This window comes from Scomber scombrus, chromosome 1 (assembly GCF_963691925.1).
Source record: "Scomber scombrus chromosome 1, fScoSco1.1, whole genome shotgun sequence".
Lineage (NCBI taxonomy): Eukaryota > Metazoa > Chordata > Actinopteri > Scombriformes > Scombridae > Scomber > Scomber scombrus.
This window is the reverse complement of record NC_084970.1, coordinates 1,562,880-1,583,165: the sequence shown is the minus strand read 5'-3', so window position 1 is coordinate 1,583,165 and position 20,286 is coordinate 1,562,880. Positions and strand designations below refer to the sequence as shown.

The 20,286-nt window shown below is 38.4% G+C and overlaps 1 protein-coding gene across 2 annotated transcripts; it reads left to right on the top strand.

Annotated features, from left to right (window-relative positions):
- The first annotated feature begins 5,694 nt into the window (after positions 1–5,694).
- Positions 5,695–10,911, top strand: rwdd3 (RWD domain containing 3). Of its 2 annotated transcripts, none has more exons than XM_062416511.1 (5): positions 5,695–5,863; positions 7,249–7,481; positions 7,617–7,838; positions 9,234–9,342; positions 9,432–10,911. In XM_062416511.1, exons 1-5 carry the CDS (start codon positions 5,779–5,781, stop codon positions 9,446–9,448), a joined length of 666 nt encoding a protein of 221 aa, XP_062272495.1. In that variant the 5' UTR covers positions 5,695–5,778; the 3' UTR covers positions 9,449–10,911. The 2 variants fall into 2 exon arrangements, with proteins under 2 accessions (XP_062272495.1, XP_062272486.1); XM_062416502.1 differs by having other exon boundaries at positions 9,234–9,352.
- Positions 10,912–20,286: the final 9,375 nt, after the last annotated feature.

The window sequence follows — 20,286 nt, the reverse complement described above, 5'->3', positions numbered from 1 at the left end:
CAGCGCTCGTAACTGATGAGAATAAGGAACTGTGTAGTTTTATGACATCAAGGGTCGTCTCTTTTTCCTCTTTTGCCTCAGAGAGGTGGGGGGGTGGGGGGGGGGAAAGTTCGAAGAAAAAAGTTTGGTTTCCGGTTTAAGTCCCTTTACACTCTTGAATGTGTCGAGGAGGAGCCTGCGTCTGTGTGCATCATCTGAGGCATCCTAATTCAGACTCAGCACTCCAGTAGCAGGCTAGAATGTTTGGACTCTACTTTTACTGCTGTGTATGCATCGACTCACCGCTTTTCTCACTCCTGATGAGCAACTCATTGCGTTACAGCTGTTTTTACTGTTACTACAATCTGCTGCAGCATCCTCTAAAGATTCACACAGTGCTCGTCCTCTCTCTCCTCCCTAAACACTGCTCTGGTAAAAAAAAAAACATTTCACCAAACCCCATGAAGTGTGTTTCAGGACAGCAACATGTTGTCATTTGACTGGAAACTTTCACAGCATCCACTTATTTTTAGCCTCCTTTATTCGCCTTTATCAGGGTCATCCAGGCTGATGAGCATTACAGAGCTGTGGGGCTCTCATGTTGCTCTACTCAATACTTCCTGGTGGGTGTGGCTGTTGATTTTTGTTAGAGAAGGGAGGTTGAAAACTTGCAATAGTGTCACAAAGGCAAACGCCTTTATTATGCTTCCAAAACCAAAGTAAAAGTGGTGGCAGTACTTTCTAATAATAAAGCACCCCTTGTAAGGGGCTTAGAGGTTGTAACTAATGATTAATGATTGATTTTAAAATGTTCAATAGATCACTAATACACCATTATTAATGATACATTCAATGTATTATACAATTCTTTAGTTTTTGGTAATAATACAGTAATATGTTTTCAATCCGCTAATAAATACTAATGATAAGTTGTTAACAGTCCAATCAGTTTTTATTAATGGAGTGTAATTGATCTATGAAGCATCAGTAAATGTAAGTACCTGATTAGAAAGTGACGCAGCCATGGCCAGGTTTACCATACAGGCAATCTGGGCAAGTTCCCAGGGGCCCTTGAGCAGAAAGCGGCCCCTTCATGATGGGAGAAAAAAATGTGTGCGCTTTTCTTTTCTTTTTTTGGTCAGGCTCTACAGGAGGGGTCAGCAATTAGATTCAACTATGCGCTGGTTGTTTCAGGATTTTTCATTAAGGGGCTATTAATCGATGCAGATGAAATGCAGGTTCATATGTTTATTTCTTTTAATTTATTTAAGATAAAACAGATTTTCAACACTGTTAAGGATTGTACCTTAAACGGAAAATGGCATCAGCACAGCATTTCTCCTCCACTGCCAAAAGTTGAATCCACGTATTAAACTTGATTTATTGTACTTAAGACAGCATGACAATTTGAATGCCTCTGCTGGTGTGTGGGGGGGATTAGACATAACAAGGATGTATGACAATAATTGGGATTTACAGGAGAATTGTGGTTTTTTTTTATTAGTTGTAGATTTGTGAAAAATGATGTTAGTGTTGACATAAACAATGAAAGTCAGAATTTTCATCAGAGGGCCAAATATTTTTGCTGCAGGGCCGAATTTAGCCCACAGGCCACTATTTGCCCACCTCTGCTCTACAGAAATACAACACAAGCCATTACTCATTCTCTTGATGTTGATAATTATGGTCTTTGTCAGAAACAAAGTATGTCCAAAACTAAATATGGAGTGACAAGGTTTCCACCCGAGTTGGAGTTATCCAATCAGAATCAAATAAAAGTTGTTTTGGGGACATGAGCTTCAGTGCCCAGGGGCCCCTGAGGGTACTAATGTAACCTTGTGTGCAGCAGTGACTAATCTCAGAGTGCATTGACAACAAAACATGTGAACACAAAACAAACAGAAATCTTAACAATGATTATGAATAAATCAGCGAGACAGATTTAATATCCTGCGTGATGAATTTATCAAGCACATAACAGCCCCAGTTTATAATGTCATAATAGTAGACTTGATTTATTTAGCACTTGTACACACACCTTATCATACAACTGCTTCACAAAACAACAAAGAGGTAGCAGAGAATTTAAGCAAGTTACAACATTGAAGCAGATATTTTAAAAAATTAAATTAAACTAAACTAAAAGGAACTAAAGTAAAAGTAAACAGGTAACAACAGAAGTAACCATATCAATAATAACAAAATCAGTAAATATTCCATAATCACTTCCACTATCATCTTCTTAATAACTGTAATAGAATAGAAAGTCTTTATTGTCATTGTACAAAGCACAACGAAATTGAGATGCCGTCCTTAAAGTGCAGAAAAATAAATCAATAAATAATTACTTCTAAAAAAGCCATTTTTTAATGCAGTGCAGAAAGGTACATAATGAAGAAACAGCAGAGAAGTCAATTCAAATGATGAGGATTTTAATAATCTCAGCAGATGTTTCAGTGACAGAATTCCTGTTTGTGTCCAAAACTACAAAAAAACATCTTCACTGCAGATCAAGTCAGGTTCAAGATCGATTTGAATTATCATTAAACAATGCAGGATGGTACAATGACATTTGACTGTATCCCCCTCTGCACTACACACAGAATATTTATTACAAATATTAAAATCTTTGAAACTATAATGAATACAAAAGTAGCACTAGCAAAGATATTAAAAATGAAAATATGCAAGGAATTCACAGTTACATATATACATACAATAAAGGCTACTCACATGTTTTTACAATATGTGTAAAATAAATGCAATATCCAAGTTATAGTGCAAACAAAGCTTGAGGTAGCATTTTTATTTTCCTGTATTTAACCATTAAAAGTCTTGTAGACATTCATCCATCTGTACAATCATTTTAAAATGTATCCTAAATCTAACTTGAACTGATATTGTAACATAAATGACATTATCCTAAAAGAAAAGATGTAGTAAATTGTAGGTACACCTTTCCCCACAGCCAATCACAAGGACTCTTTGTCCTTATTTAGTTTAAGACATTTTTGGGTCATAAACTGTCAGAGAAGCCATTTTTAAGGGAGTAAAGGAGGCTGCTGATATGATCAAAAAAGCCATCTGACATCATTTACTGCTGTGTTGTTGAGTGAGCAGCCAATGAGCAGCTTTATCAGTGTTGTCATCCTGCAAAAGGACTAGTATCAGCAGATCAGTATGGCTTCCTTCACCAGCTATCTTTATGTACGTGCATTCTCTCTTTGACACATTGCTAAACCAGATCAATATATAATTAGTCTGTAAGCAAGTCATGATTTTAGAGCATGCAAGGACATATGTGCATTGTTGCTGAGTTATTTTTGAGAGTTTCTCAACACTTTCACACACAAAGCAAAGAGACGACACTTGCAAACCGTTTTTGCCTCACAAGTTTAGAAGAGAAACTTGCTTTTTGCTCTTATGATCATATAGTTGTTCATTTTTCAATTCAGTTCACTTCAATGACCTCGCAGATGAGCTGGTGCAAGTTTTTTCTGGTGTCAGGCCAACATTGCACGGACAACACAAGAAAGTGAAAGAGTCACATGGTGTTAATGAGAAAAACCACAAATACACACAGTACAACAGTTACTTAAGGATTGACGGGTAACAATAATAGCTGCTGATAATTCATCTGTAGACCAAGAAGTGATACTCCTCTTTATATTTGACTTGTGCATGTCTCTTATGCAATTCGTTTTAATGAGATCTAAACCACAATTTTATTTTAGGCCCGACATCCGTGTCCTCTAATCTCCCTTTATCCAGCTATTGATAGAACACCATGATGACCGTTGACAGGACACCTCCAAATACAAACAAGATCAGTTATAATAGTCAAAAAATATAATTTATATTATGTTATGAGGGTTTTTTTTTAAAAAGATGAACTGTTTGCCTTTATTTGACAGACAGTGTAGAGACAGGACACACAAGGGACAGACCCCCACCCCCACCAGGATCAGACTGTGAAAGTGATGGTAATGTGGTGTGCACCTTAACCATTAGGCCATGAGGTTTTAACACTTTTAATGTGTGTGTGTTAGTGTTGCTGAGACACGAGCAAGCAAGCAGTCAAACTTTATTTGTTTAGCAATTCGCAAAAGAACAGTTAAAGTTATTTACTGGGAATCGAGAGAAGAAAGAGGAAGAATCAGTAGAAGAGACAGGGAGGTCTAAACATAGAAACAATTAGAAATAAAGGTATAAAATTTAGGTGGGAAAAAAGGAAAACTAATTGAAGCAAATCAGCAGAGGTGGAACTATTCAGATCATCTAAATAAGTAGAAGTACCAAGACAGTAATGCAATGTATACTCAATAATACAAGTCCTGCGTGAAAGTAGAAGTAAAATAAGTATTGTCAGTGTGTAGGATTTAGCTGCATTTAGTGGTTACAGATTGCAACCAACTGAATACAACTCGCTCCACTCTCCCCTTTCAAGCATGTAGGAGAATGTACGGTGGCTGCGAAACTTGCGGAAAAAAAAAAAAAAAAGCCCTCTCTTGAGTCAGTGTTTGGTTTGTCCATTCTGGGCTACTGCACAAATATGGTGGCGCAATATGGTGGACTCTATTGAAGGGGACCAGGCGGGGAGTTCCGGTCCTCTGAGCAGAGGCCAACGCGGAATTAACTTAAAACTGCATTCTATCAAAAGGCCACCAGGGGGCGACCGTTTTGGTGTCAAAAGGACTTCCGTCTCTATACAAGTCAATGGAGAATTCACCAACTTCTCACTTGATTTCTAACCTCAGTAAACGTTTTCAAAATGTGTTTATGGTCTCAATCGCTAGTTTAAAGCCTTCTTCAATGCAGTATGATGTTCGTTTGTGAAATTTTGGCCTCCCTGATTTTATATTTGACGATAAAGCAGGGTATGCATTAGGGCGTGGCTACGTCGTGATTGACAGGTTGATTGGTTCACAGGTTCAGGAGGGTGGACAGATAGACTGTATGGAAATAGCCGTGAACTTGTTTCACACCGACAGTTTTCTCCGGAGTTTTGTGGTTATAGTTATTCGTAGCAGCTAACTTGGTTAGCATCACCAGGTGTAGACTGTGGTTGGTATATCCAGCCCTCACAAGTCGCAACCTCCCCTGCTCCACCTCATGCTCCTCCTGATGCTCATATAAGTAGAATCCGTGTTTGTTTTAATTTTTCCCAGCATGCACCTGAAATTTTCAAGATGGCACTACTCAGATCCGTATCTATTGGCCTCCGAGCAGCAGTCCACAAACCAATGGGTGACGTACCGGATGTTACGTCCATTTCTTATATACAGTCTATGAAGGGGAACCACTCCCTATGTAGAAATAAAGGACTCATTCTAAGCTAATGAAAACACAATCATTCTTATTTTCAGGTGATTATACACTAATTAAAACATACTTATGAATGTGATATTGCATTTTCTGCAAAGTCCGTTCCATTAAATTCTAAACGCTGCACCTTTAAGTAATATGTATGACAACATTAAAGATTAAAGCACATTACAAGGAGACCTTTTAATAGTCAGTATAAACAGGAGGAATGATTACAGAGAGGAAAACTTCTTTCACTGTTCATATGGACACCTGACTGCTGGTTGAAGATACACTGAAATCCCTTGAGTTGTAACAGACATTGAACGTCACATCTTCCTTGTCCCTGCAGAGGCGGAACTTTGAGAAGCGGAACTGACGAACACAGCAGCAAAACTACCCGAACGAAACCAACGTCCGGACGTCTAACAACATTATATCCAGTGAATTCAGTGAAACATGGATTAAAACAAAGACATGACTGGTGTATAAATAATGTCCGAAGCTGCTTTAGAGGAAGTTTCAGCTTTATCGTCCATTTACTGCGCAGAGGGAGAGTTCCTGCTGCTGCAGCAGTCTGGTGAGACGTTCACGACACTGGTGGAAAAACAACAAGCACGTAAAACTGAAGCTACTAATGGTTGGAGATGTGAGGGTTTGGAGCTTTGGTGCTTAACTTATACATCCATCTGTCCCGATATTTAAAGTTCCTTAAAGCCACTCATACATCCGTTTTCCTTTTACTTCCTTCAGTTGATGTTTGAGCTTCATGACACGTTTGTTTTCACATTCATCTGCTGGAGGAGGAAACTTTCTCTGTACTGTCCTTAAATCTGACTCTGACACATGTACACGTGAGCATCATTTGTCACATCACATGACAAATGTTTTGGAAGCCAACACTGGTCCAATATTATATACAACTAACACTACTGTGATGATGAAGCTTGAAGCCTCCAGTACACAAACACTGAAAATGGACTTTACAGTGAAGTAGGGAAAATTTACATCAGCAGTTAAACTCTTGGCATGAACAATATTTTCTTCTGTGTTAACAGATTTAGATTTTTCAATGAAAATGTTTTTAAAAAAGTAATTTAACCTTTTTTCCCGTCTGTGTTTCTCTCCAGACATGTTTTAAGATTTAGAGTATATGAGGAACTTTGAATTTCTTTTCTTTTTTTTTAAACATGGTTTTTGCACATAAAACATCAGCTCTTCCTCTCATTAAAAATCCAGAATCTATAAATATATTCTATAGTAGTGTTTGTGCACTAGAGGCTCCTTTTTTCTTCATCACACTTCTGTAAGTCGCATGCTTTCACCAGATGACACATACACTGTAAATTACCTTTAATGCAGCCCAATATACACACACTATTTACTATAGTTTATGTTGACTAATTTTCTTCTTGTTTTGAATGTTATGGCCATTAATTATGTATTAAGGTAGACGCTCTTATTTAGAAAGGTTAATGCGCTGTTGAAAACCTGTACAATGTACCGTAAAGTGTGAGAAAGATGTCAAACAAAGGAAAGGTGTATTGCCATGTGTCTGCATGCACAATATGTTTCTGTTCAAAACGGTGCATTGACAGTGTAAAAAGAAAAAAAGGAACAAGGAAATGACCAAAATAAACGTGTGAACCATCAAAATGTCAGCCAGGAGTGCTTTATGCACACACTTCATTCTGCACAATGAAGCTAAAACATCCAACTGAAAGAACAAGAAGAAAAACATGTGTAGGGGGTCTTTGAATGTCTGGAGGGGATGTTTAGGTCAATCCAAGGGCAGATAATATGAAATACTTAATGATCATTATCAGGCAAATGCAGTTATTTCAAAGTGAACTATGGCAGCTGTCATTGAGTTCTATTCAATTCCAAAATAAAAACATAATCAGTTAATGTTCTACATGTACTGTACATATACTGACTGTCTGTTTCTCTGTCTGCTGTCTATAGCTCAGGATGGTCTCGTGGTCCAGATCAACAGCACTGTTGGAGGAGAGAGAAGGCTGGATGTGAGTCTGGTGTTCCATTTGCACCCACGTTACCCTTCCTGTCCCCCCGACGTCTCCGTCTCTTCCACCGCTCTGTCCAGAAGTCAGTGTCACGACATCAAGCAGAAGCTGCTGGATCAAGCTGCGGCCTTACCGCCAGAACCGATGCTTCATCAGTTGGTGGAGTGGTTACAGGTAAACAGCTGACTCCATAACTTTACCATGGAACACCTGAGAATTTAGCTTCTAACTTATTCCACATTAAATGTTCCACCCAAAAAAAATTGTACCCATGATGTACCAAATGTGTGCTGCGTTTAAAAATGGCAGGATGTGGAGGTGACGGAGGACTGCAGAGGAGGTAAGGAGGAGGTCAAAGAGAGCGATAAAGAGGAGGAGTGGACCGCAGTGCTGTCGTTGGACCACATCCGATCTCGAAATCGTTACATCGCTCTGCTGGAGCGCTGGAGCCAGCAGCTGCAACTGACTGGGAGGTTATTACTGGGAAGGAGTATACTGGTCATCCTGCAGGGAGCCAGAGCCAGCATCAAGGTACCAACTCACACTGATACCGACTATACTGTGTGTCTGTGTCTTATAGATGTATGCATTGGAAAACATACTGTACATGTTCTGACACATACTGTAAACACATCATAATTGTGTTTCTGTGATACTGTGGGAGTCGAATGAGACCATGATGGAGTGGATTGACTCAGGTGGTGGGGTTCATATTTGATGACATTTCCCATAAACTGGCAGGACAGCGCCCCCTTCCTCTTGTGTAAAGTAATGCAGCTGGTGTCACAATGTAGAAAACAGAGGCTGAAAGTTTCATACGATGTGTTTTCTGACTACATCTGAAGGCTGAAGTGTTTCTGTTTGAACTCAAAGGTGACAGTCTTTGTTTGTAGATATGTAGAGTGATGGAAGTAGTCGTGTAAAGAATAAAGAAGAGAAGTTTGAGTAATAACTGTCACACAAAAGTACAAATAAAGAGCACACAATATTAAACAATAGATTTTGATATATATGAAAAAATAGAGCAGTGCGCTTAATCCAAACAGCTTGTTTAGATTACATCGTCAATGTTCTGAGACCCTTCAAAGTATATTTTTCACTGCAGTAACATTAGGCTGCAGAGTTAAAGATGAGCAGATACTGTAGGGTTTTATTAACCTTGAGTGTTGCGTTAACTCACACACTTTTAGCTGCACTCTCTGTACAGCCTAACCCAGCACTTCTATGTCTACTTTAAGTTTCACAGTGTGGGTGCTGAAAACTTAAGATCAGCTGATTTTGTTCATTGACAACAAACTTTCATTCCCACAAGATCCTCAACAACACTGACAAAAGAGAGAAAGGTCGTAAAAGGAAGACAAAACAAGAAAATACAGAGCAGCAGCTGGCTAGAAGATTTTTTATTTCTGCTCCAGTAATATTGAATCAAGTTGAGTACAGTCTATAGTCTATAGAAGGTCTTTTGACAGAAGCCATGTGGGAAATTACATGGAGGAACTGTTCAAACTGCAAGACAGCTGACCAAAACTTCTGAGAAAATTGAATTGAATTAGGAATAGTGTCCACAAAACTGTCCGTGGAATGTCAGTACTAAAACACAGCTGTATTATGTGTATATTCAGCTCCTATTAGAGTTAATGAAAGATGAAGAGCTGCAATGATTTGTCTATTAAAGGACCAGTGTGTAGGATTTAGTGACATCTAGTGGTGATTTTGCAGATTGCAATAAACTGATACTAGTCGGTTAATCTACCAGAGTCAATGTTTTGAGACAAGACACTTTAGGTTGCATCTTAAGCTTTGGGAAACTGTGATTAACATTTTCTGACATATAAATCAAACAGCTAATTGACAGTTTGATCAGTTTAATGAAAATAGTCCTTAGTCCCTAGAATGTTGTGCATTTTCTTTCTGCTGTCTCTTTAGGAGTTCTGTCGCCTTTTGAAGACGGTGAAGGTGGACGTTGATTCTTCAGGCAAGAAATGCAAAGAGAGGATGATGAAGGTTCTCATTGAAACCCCCTCACCTTCCTCCTGTGAGCACAGGTATGGATCAGACACGACACAGACGCTAGCAGTGAGTCAGATATATGTAATGTGATGACTCTGTATGTGTCTCTGTCAGTCTGCAGGGTTTTATAGTGAAGAGCTACCAGTCGTTACCAGAGCTGACCGCTGCCTTCCAGGAAATCAACATGACAGAGCTTTACCAGCAGATACAGCCGTCGTTAAGTGACTGACAGCACAAGTTACCATGGTGACGGAACTTAAACTGAGACATCCTTGACCGATATCCAGACTGAAGGAAGAGAATTGTGAAAAATGTTTTACATTTCTCAAAACCAAAAGTGTGATTGTGATTTAAAGAGGAGAGCACAAGCACTGCTGCAGCATCGACTCAACAACACACACAGAGGAAATCTGATCTCAGAAAACAGAAGAATTGATTTCATAACCATAAAGACAGCATCAGTGTTGCCTTAGTGCATGCTGGGAGGAAAATGCAATAAGAGCACATTGTTATTCACGATAGCTCATTAAAGATTAACAAATCAATCCTATTATCTGTTCTCCAAGAGACTGGATTAGTACATTTGAAGAACTGGGCCCTGCTCTTCCAATGTGGCTTTAATAATTCAGTCTTACCTGCTGTTATCAGGCTAAAATAATCCTGTTAACTCTCATCCAGCTAATTTGGATTTTTGAAGGCAGTTATTTTGAATAATAAAGGCAAAATGAGTGGAAAGTTGAAACCATGATTGGCTTAGTGATGATGATGCAGTTACATGAGTTGGGTGTGCTGGGAACCCTAATTTTACGTGTGTTTCTGCATTGTTAATGCTGTTATTTTATTGTATATGGTGTTCCACAATGTTCCTGCTGTTTCTACATTTTCATCACTACAGCAGATCGGTTAAGCAGATATTAGCAATGAATATGGTTAGACTACAACAGTGATGCTGCTATGAAAATCTCAAATCTCAAAAAGCAGGATTACTTACTAAACATACTACTTTAAACTAAACATAGCACAAAAAGTAAGGACATTTGTGTTTGGTAGAGTATTTCTTTGTTGTAACAGTGCTTCTTGGCAATAAATCTTAAACCGTTGGAAAGCCTGTTTATTTCACTTTTAAATGGTCCCACATTTGTAAGGAACATGCATTTGTGGGATGATCAGCAGAGATGAGTATGTGGGTAGCGCCCATGAAAAATGTAGCTTTTAAAGATTTATTGCCAAGAAGCATTGTTACTACAGTACCAAACTACAGTACTGTGTACCAAACACAAATGTCCTTACTTTTTGTGCTATGTTTATATGTGCACCTTTATAAATGAAGGCAGTTTACATTTGTAAGTCCAGTGATCTGAGAGAGAGTTTCATCTAAATGGAGTTTACTGTTTTTATTCATCTGAATCATACGTGGAAATCGTCTGAACTTGAGGAAACCACTGGTCTGTATTTTAATGTTCATGTTAAAATCACTGCCAAAAGACATCCTCTGTTAGTCAAGGCTTCTTTTCAATCACACATTTCTGAAATAATCAGTTTGTTATCCAGGTCGTTTTCTGCTACACATGATATTTATAGTTTTTTTCCAGTTTCTTTTGCACAATGAAAATTATGGTTCTCTGAAAATCATCATTCAAAATTATAATACACTGAAATGCTCAAATCCAGTATCAGTATCCTGATTTCTATCTCAGTATTTTTGGCTGACCTGCAGAGTCACTGAGTGAGTACTGGTGGTCATCAATAATTACACTGCTACTCTACTCAAGTGTATTACTCTCAGTCATATTAACATGCACATTTTTTGCAACTTAACATGTCAGTTTTAATTAACAGGTGCAATCTGTGTATCAGTGTTCTACCATCTCAACACATGTTACACGCATGGGGTAAATTAAGTTTTATGTAGGTACCACAATAAATGATTGACTCACTGGAATAAATCAGAATATTGATGAGACAATCATCAGAGAGGAAAGCAGCCTGCACATACAGAAAGGAAGATGTTACAGTGAACTTTAGTGGTTTGGTCAGAGAGGACTGAGCCTTCATGCTCCCTGTGAGGGCGATACGGCAGACATATTAGCTTCCATTTAAAAAAATACTGTAATATGACACACTGCAGTTTCTCAGACTATTGATAGTCCTGGAGTCTGCGCTACAAAGTGAGATAAGTAGGTGAGCCGGCTATCTTTGGGCTTAACTCAGGTTTTCCCAGTATCAAAAAGGGGATATTCACCATGGCAACTTATGCTGTAGAGTTAACCTTCAGAGGATGGAATCACAACCTGTTAACACCCCGACCACTGACCTATCAGAGCACTGGGAAGACATCCAGTTTACAGTAAAGTGACAAGTAAAAAAAGAGCAATATAGCCTTTTTTTTTTTTTTAAAAGAGGATGTTCCAGACTTTGTATTTCCCTTTCTTTTAAAACTGAGATTCTAACAAACAGAGCTACTGCCCTGCATGTTTTAGGTATCTCCCCACTCTAACACACCTGATTCTAATACTTAGCTTATTATCAAGCAGCTTGATAATGAGTTAAGTATTAGAATCAGGTGTGGGTTGGTGACCACTGCATTAGACACTCAAACGATACTAGTGATCAGGCCGATACAGGTCTGGTGGGATCTACCATTCGGAAAATCTGGGAAAGAGCCAGACACAAAACATGCTACAATGTCAAATCTTAACACATTTTTCAGTTTACGTTGTTTTAATGAAGCAGACAAATCAGACAAACTGAAAAAAATTGCAAAACCATGTAATTTCTTCACAATTCACATCCAAGGCCTATGTCCGTTTTATTTTGTTAATATACAGTTACTTGATACATAAATGAGTCAAGAGGTATTAACCCTTATATACTGTTCAGGGTCAAATTTTACCCCTTTTTTATATTTCAGAGCTGTAAAAACCCCTCATACACATTCCTCTTAGTGGGACCTTTCCTAATCAGTTTACAAGAATGGAAATAAAATGCATATTATTTTATTTTTCTGCAGCTGATATGCATTTTAAATATTATATCAAATGTTCTCCTGGATCATGTAATAGTGATTATATAATAATTAAAATATTTTTTCCATCAGATTAATCAAACATTTATTAATGACTGATGAGGAATTTATGAATGTGAATTAATGTAGAGACTAAAAATGAGTCAGAATATAAAGTATGTGAAATTTAAAACAGAAATGGTAAAAAAGTAAAGTGAATGAAAACTCTACCTCTGCTTATTTTACATTCAGATTAGTGACATATGTCTTCAGTTGGGCTCCATAGACGACAGGTCTTTAATTTAAAATGTACAGAACCTGTGTGTGAAATCAACGCAGGACTTTTCTCACAGATTCTGCACTCCCAAAGGTGTATATATATATATATAAAACCATTATATCCCTGATATTATCACTTTAAACCACTGCTCTGTGCCACTGAGCTCTCTGAAGTTCATCCTCCTCCTCCAGCTGCTGCAGGTTGGAGACAACTCCTGAGCATACAGATGCAGTGCACTGAGCTGATCCAGTTGTATCCTCACTGGTACAAATGCTATTTAACATTCTGCATAGGTGCCTGTATGCTTCCCATAGTTCCTCCACCTTAAAAAATAACTCTATCTACAAATGTGAGTATGGGGTTCATCCAAGATATGGAATCTGATAAATATACAATCTGTAAGGAAAGTTTTAAACACATTTGTTTTTTCTGTTTTTTATTAAAAAATAACATTTTTTAATCTGAAATTAAATAATTTAACACATAAACAATTTGAGAAGTAGCCCATTTTTTGCAGATATAACAGCCGAGCCCATTCTTTCTACAATGGAAATCAAATATTGTTGGGAAGGTTCTCAATTCTGTTACAGAAGTTCCCACAAATGTGTTGCACTTGCAGTTTGCTTTGCTTTCACTTTTCTGTTCTGTTCATCCCAAACCAGCACAATGACTGTGCTGCATCCATGATTTGAAGCCTGCTCTCTTCTTCTTTTCTTCTATAATGTAGTTCTGACAGCCTGGATGTTTTGGATCTTGCTGTAGGATGAACGCCTGTCCAACTAGACCTGAGGGTACTGCACAGTTCAGTGTCAGTCACTCAGACCATCGCAGTTCCACCTCCATGCCTTTACACTGACAGAGTGTTTGAAATATATCAGCTAAAGTTGGGACACCTGGAGGAATTGGCTGCATCAGACTTCAAGGCTTATTCTATCTTTAGTGCTGCAGAAATGCTGACATGTTAACCCGTTATTTATCCCTGAAGAAGCTTTTTATAACTCTAGAATTTACATTATTTCTTTTGGACATCATACCGGTGTGATCTCTCCACTTTCAAAATGCAGGGCTCCTGTGTGTATCCAAAGTTAAAAAGAAGTCAAGCCTGTTCTTATGGAATAACCTCCCTGATGTCACACAATCTAAGTCTGTTAAGCCTTTAAATCTGAACTTAAAACTCATCTTTCTGCCTTAACTTACAATTAGCTGCCTTTAATTGATCATCTTCATTACCTTGTACTGTACGGGTCGGTTTCTGTCTCAATAGATTTACTAAGACTGTCCTGATTGATTATTGATAACTATTCTGGTAACCATTGCATCTTGTCTCTCAGGCATCTCTTGCTGGACCAGCACCCGTCCTGGAAACCACTCTGCTTCGCTGGCTCCTGGCTGTCGGTGGTTTTGGATCTGGTTCCCCATTCTGCAGGTGTTCAGCTTCACCTCTGAATAATGTATTTATCCTTCTCTCTCTCTCTCTCTCTCTCTCTCTCTCTCTCTCTCTCTCTCTCTCTCTCTCTCTCTCTCTCTCTCTCTCTCTATGTCTCTCTCTCTCTCTCCCTCTCCCTCTCTTTCTCTCTATCTCCTGTGTGAATAATGTCTTTTCTTGCCTCTTCTTCCATGTATGTGAATGGTGTGATGTGAGTCTCTCCTGTGTGTTCTCCTCCCAGGTCTCCATGGTGATGTTCAGGTCCTATTCTGTTCTGCCAGCACCTGAAAGCTGCTCAGCATCCTCTTCGTCATATTCTTCATATATTATAAATCCATTATGATTGTTTTATCCTGTTCCATACTGATGCTGTGTTTCCGTCACTTGTCTTTCTTGTTCTATTCTGTACACACATCTGTATCTATACACATCTGTCCATCCTGGGAGTGTTCCCTCTATTATTCTTCCTGAGGTTTCTTCCATTTTCTTTTACCCAGTTAAAGGGTTTTCTTAATTCAAATCGAGGGTCTAAGGACAAAGGATGTTGTGAGGCAAATGTATGATTTGTGGTATTGGGCTACACAAATAAAATTGTCTTAGTTATTTCAGGGCACTTTCCCCATTAAAGGGGTCCCGACTGTACTCTTTAATTTCATTTAAAGAGAGCCAACATTCCCTCAGAAGAAAAAACAAATGCATTAACCAATATTGTGTATTTTTCCTTTAATCTGTCATCTATCTATAAATCACAGAAGTCAACCTGGTATCAGAAGTGTGCTGTGCAGAGATGTAAATACACTTTTCAAGTGTGCCTGCAGAGGGTAGCAGCAGTTTCTTGAAAGGTTTAACTCATACTAAAGATCTAATTGTATTTTAGGGGGGAGTTGTTGAATTTGGTTTCTCTTGACACAGCAACTTAAATGATGAGTAAACTATGACTTAAGCATGTAAAAAAAACTGATACTGATACTATGAATTCATACCCTTCCTGGTGTGGTATGTTTGTAGAAGCTGATATTAAACCATCAAAAAGTCACATTGGTGTTTCAGCTGATTTATATGTTCAGCGATGAGCATTATGTGCGAATGTTGAGCAGATATTGTATATGAATGTCACATAGAGGGGTTTTTACATATTTTGGACACAACAGAACATTTTTCAGCTCAGAAGTAATAAAAGTACCAGCAAATAAATCAAACATTCTGTAAAGCAGCAAAAAACTGAAAGGCTTGAGCATATGTTTAATCAGTTGTCTATGTTAACATATTGAGTGGAAAGCCCCAGACAATGAAATGATTTGATGTCCTCATTTTCCTGCCTTCAGCTGTCATAATGCGAGCCTGTTCATCATTACCAGGAAAAATGTCAACACATATAAGACAGAGAACATTACTGAGCTCTAAATCAGTGAGTTTAAAGTATAATTTAAAGTAAGACCATTAAAAAAAATAATACACTCCACTTGAGCTTAGACTTCTCAAGAATTTAAACCTCAAGTCAGTCAGCAGTTTACAGCTGTTGTGTGTTTTCCTCTAGAACACTTCAGACCATATGGCTCTTTGAAGGCAGTAATATGTGTCTCCATCCTCATCCTTAAAGAATGTGGCTGGCTGTCTATATTTTTCTTATTGTCAGATCTCATGTGCAGAGCCAAACCAACAATGTTTTTTTTTTCTTCTTCTTCTTGCAAGTATTTTGTGTGTATCCAAAATCTGATGCATCATATTGGTCTGTGCTGTAGACCTCTGCTGTTGTCCAAAAACGATTAAAAACATGTCAGTGACGCACACCGTGGCACTGGCTGGCATGTTCCTTCACCACAAAGAGTTTGGGCACGTTAGTTTGTTTAGAAATGGTCACAAAGACTAATAACAGCTATGACATTTTAAGTTTAAAGGGATAGTTCCTCGTATGACAAATGTGCATGCTTGTGGGTGCACAGTTCCATTTATAGAGCTTTACTAGCTTGCTAAGCTGCATGTCAAAACCTCTTGACTTTAAACTCACAATACTTACAATGTGCAATGTCATAAAAAGTCAAGAGGTTTCGATACATAGCATGCTGCTAAAGTTATTTGAGAAATTTACTATGTACAATGTTGTACAAAGCCAGGAAGTACAACCTTCCATACTCTCCGACTTGCTGCTTAAAGACCCTAAAAACTGGACTTTAAAGTGAGAATATTTAACACTCATCATAGTTTTAGTTATTGAAAAACCTTCTGAGTATGGCGTTCGATATGATTGGTCCAGTAAAAACAGCCAATCACAGCCCATGGGGATGGTGCAGTTTAAAATTAACAAAACAGAACATGAGCGGCTAATTTTGCTAGCAGACAAACTGCAATATGAAAAAATTAGCTGGATACTTACTGATTTATTATTTTTTTTATTTTTTTATTTTTTTTACACATTTTTGATATGAAAAAGATACTTTTATCATTTTATAACCCAAACTACCCCTTAGCGACTAGCTATGAAGGTTACAAAGAATGGCTGGCTGGCTAATTTAGCTGCTTGATATGGTAAAAAAAAACCTACTAGCTAGATGTGAATTAGGTTAGCTTGTTAACTTAACAATTTTTATTGAGGCTAACAAATCTGTTAATTTCTATTTTGCATGTTTTGTTGTTGTTGTTGTTTTTCAATCAGTGCTGTTTTAGTAGCAGCCCACGGCAGTAACTCCTGTTAACTTTGATGGTTTTTTGTACTTTTTGTGTTTATTCCACAGAAAATACTATTTGGGTGGCTTTTTCCCCTTATTAAGGATATTGTGTGGCTGAACAAACTTTTATTGTTTTTTCTGGTGCTTTATCTCATTCTTGCAGCTGAGCGTACTCTCCAAATCAACATAAGTGCTCTGACTGTGGCCCCAAATTCCCAATGAGTTGAGGAGGAGGCGGTGGCGATGCAAGGCTGGAGCCAAACGAAGAGCAAGGAGGAGAAAGTATAAAACATTTCTTCCTCCTATCGTCATGGGAAATTTGAGGTCCTGAACAAATAAAATGGATGAACTAGGTGCACTGACCAAGACCCAGCCGGAATATCGGGAATGCAGTATTACGAGCTTTACTGACACATACCTGAAGGAACATGTTCTGGACTTCAACTCCACCGTGACCAGCTTTCAGAGGCCTGTAACAGTCTCTCTGCCGGCAGAGTGGTGAGAAGCGAGGGAGTGAGGACTGCAGTGCTTGTGAACAGCAAGTGGTGTAATCCTGGACACCCCAGCCAGCATGTCCATGTGGACCCCATAAGGGTTACATTTGGGCTGCAAATATGGGTCCCAAGTGGGTTTGTCTGCAGTTTCCATGGTGGCCCCATCTGTGTTTGCCAATATGGGCTTCAAGTGGGTTCTGACTGGGTTTCAGATGGGGCCCAACTGGGTGAGACCCATGTTGACCCTATATGTTTACCCATATGGGGTTTAAGTGGGATCAGAATGGCCCATTTAGCCAGCCCACATGGGCTTCACATGTGAGGCCCATGTTTCTGAAACCATGTGGGACCTGCAAAATGTTCATATTTCAAGCCCATGCCCACTCAGTCCCCATGTAGCCTGCATTTAATCTATGTGGGCCCCACATGGACATGCTGGCTGGGGTGTTACTGTGAAAGAGCATATGTGTAGCCCAGACATTGCTGTGAGTCTGCATATACATATATATTACTTTGTTGCAGTTTACATCCTGACATTGGATGGAGGTGATGGAGGGATGATAACTAACTGAGTCCACTTAGACAACAGGCTGGACTGGAAATGCAACACAGAGACTGCCTACAGGGAGAGAGCAGACACTACTTCTTGAGGAAGCTTGGGTTGTTAATGGGCAGCACTATCAGACCCAGGAACCCTAACAAGCTAAACAAACTAATGAGGAAAGCTGGCTCTGTGCCTTGGACTCCTCTTGCAGGTACTCGGGTTGGGTCGGTGAAGGCTGTTTACATATGTACAGTTGGAGGCTAGGGGCAATTGTAACATTTTTTACATTTTCCTTCTTAACTCACAGACTATAGTACACTTTTTCATCTTTTGATATAAGAGACATATATATGTGCACTTAATAATACAGGTATTACATTATTATTAATGATGACAAGAATATAATATTGAATTTGCCTCCCTAATGGAGGCAATTGTAACACTGAAAAAATATATCATATTAACCCAAAGTCTAACGAATAAAAACACACCTCAGAGTAATCATAATATTGCTGTGCCATCTATTAATGTTCTGTTTTTGTGTGTAAGGTTCAAATTGTGTAACATATCAGGCACTGCTTATTCAACTATCAGTGTGCCGCCACCACCCGCACATCATCCACCACAGCAACAAGTGACATAGGGTCCTCCAGCAAGAATCTATGGAAGAAGGATGCTTATTTCCTATCTTTTCATTATTCTATTGCCTGTAAGTTTTAAAACCCAGCAAGACTTGTTTAAGTAGGCTAATTGCACATTAGACACAATGTAGGCTAGACAATGTCGTATATGCTACAATGATTTCTATCACCAACAGCTCAGTTTTTATGTTTTTGGGGGTTTCTTGTGACACAGATTCCATCATATACTGTTTACACTGGTGAGACAACAGGAAGGTATGATAGTTTAGAAAAATAGATACCACCCAAGCCTATAACATTATGAAAATATGTAAATTCAAGTACACATAATTGTAACATCCACAATCATGCACCTGTATACCTTAGTAATATCCACCTGACTTGCACTAATGTACAGTGTATTATAACATATTATCATTGAACAGTGTTTACTCAGTAAATAGTATATTACAGGTATTAAGGTATTTCTCTATTTAGTTACTGTATAATTTAGCCCTTCATTTTGACCTACTTCACTGTTTTTGTATCTAATTTATGTCAAGTGGCTGCAGTGTACTTACATTTGACTTTAGGACTAATACAGTTCTGTTGGTCTGTCTCCTTGCTGGAGGAAACAAATAGTATAGCTTGTTAAAAACATGGCCAGACAATTTTTTTTTTGGAAAAATTAACAGAAAGTAGTTAATTGCCTCTGGTATTGTGTATGCTGGCTGAGCAAATGATTTTGGTTAGGCTTTAACAAGTCAGCACTGATAGATCTATTGTTTAGTAACAGCTCCCTACCTTCCTCCTTTTTTAATCTGAGTTTATTTTGAAGCTTTTGAACTCATACATTTTTTTCCAAATTACGTCTCAGTTTTATTTTTTCTAGTGGCACCATCTTACCATGTTCTGCTCTAAGAGCATCTTGACGCTTTGAACACATTTTACTCCAAGGGCATGTTTCAGTCATACTATGTCTAATTTATGCTTACACAGCACCCTACTGCATTCTGGTTTTTCAGCATCTTGAAGCTTTATTTAAGTTGTCATACCCAACAAGTTTAGAGAAAGTAGGATTAAGCAGCCAAAACTAAAGAATGGCTCGGTTTGGATCATTATTTTCTTATTAATCTAACTTCTGTTAGTTATGAGAAAGAAGTCACTTTTTGTACATTTTGCGAAATAAATATTTTCTATATAATTAAATATTATTCACTAAGTAAGCAACTGTCAGTGTTAAAGGGCAGGTTCACAGTTTTTCAAGCAGTGAGGTTTATTAAAGCAGCAGCAGGTGTCCATATGAACAGTAAAGAGGTTTCCCTCTCTGTCATCATTCCTCCAGTTCATACTGACTATTAAAACATCTCCTTCAAATGTGCTTTCAATGGAAGTGATGGAGGACAAAATCCACAGTGTGTCCACACAGTCATTTAAAATGGACTAAATGGACTTTACTTATATAGCGTCTTTCTAGTCTTTTTGACCACTCAAAGCGCTTTAAACTACAACTCATTCACCCCATTCATACACTGATGGCAGGCAGCTACCACGCAGGTTGCCAACCTGCACATCAGGAGGAAGCTAACCATTCACTCGCATTCATACACCGTTGGCACAGCAACGGGAGCAATTAGGGGTTAATTGTCTTGCCCAAGGACACAACGACATGTGGACTGGAGGAGCCGGGAATCGAACCGCCAATCTTCCAATTGGAGGATGACCGCTCTACCTCCTGAGTCACAGCCGCCCAAAAGTATCTTTAAGAGTAGATGAACAGCTTGTATTCAGCTTCATCAGTGTGAGTTAGTCATATCAAGTGATATCTGACACATTTACAGTCTTTTTAGCATCAGATTCCCTCTTAGTGTTTCCCTGTTGAGCTGTGGTGGAAGTATAGTAAAAAAAAAAAAGACTTTGGTACTAAAAACACTG

What these genes read in the sequence shown, in the direction of transcription:
- rwdd3 (XM_062416502.1), top strand. Translation starts at nt 5,779, where the DNA reads ATGTCCGAAGCTGCTTTAGAGGAAGTTTCAGCTTTATCGTCCATTTAC. An exon ending in GAGCCAGAGCCAGCATCAAG is followed by an intron (nt 7,839 to 9,233) that starts GTACCAACTCAC and finishes CTGTCTCTTTAG; the next exon opens with GAGTTCTGTCGCCTTTTGAA. An exon ending in CCTTCCTCCTGTGAGCACAG is followed by an intron (nt 9,353 to 9,431) that starts GTATGGATCAGA and finishes TGTCTCTGTCAG; the next exon opens with TCTGCAGGGTTTTATAGTGA.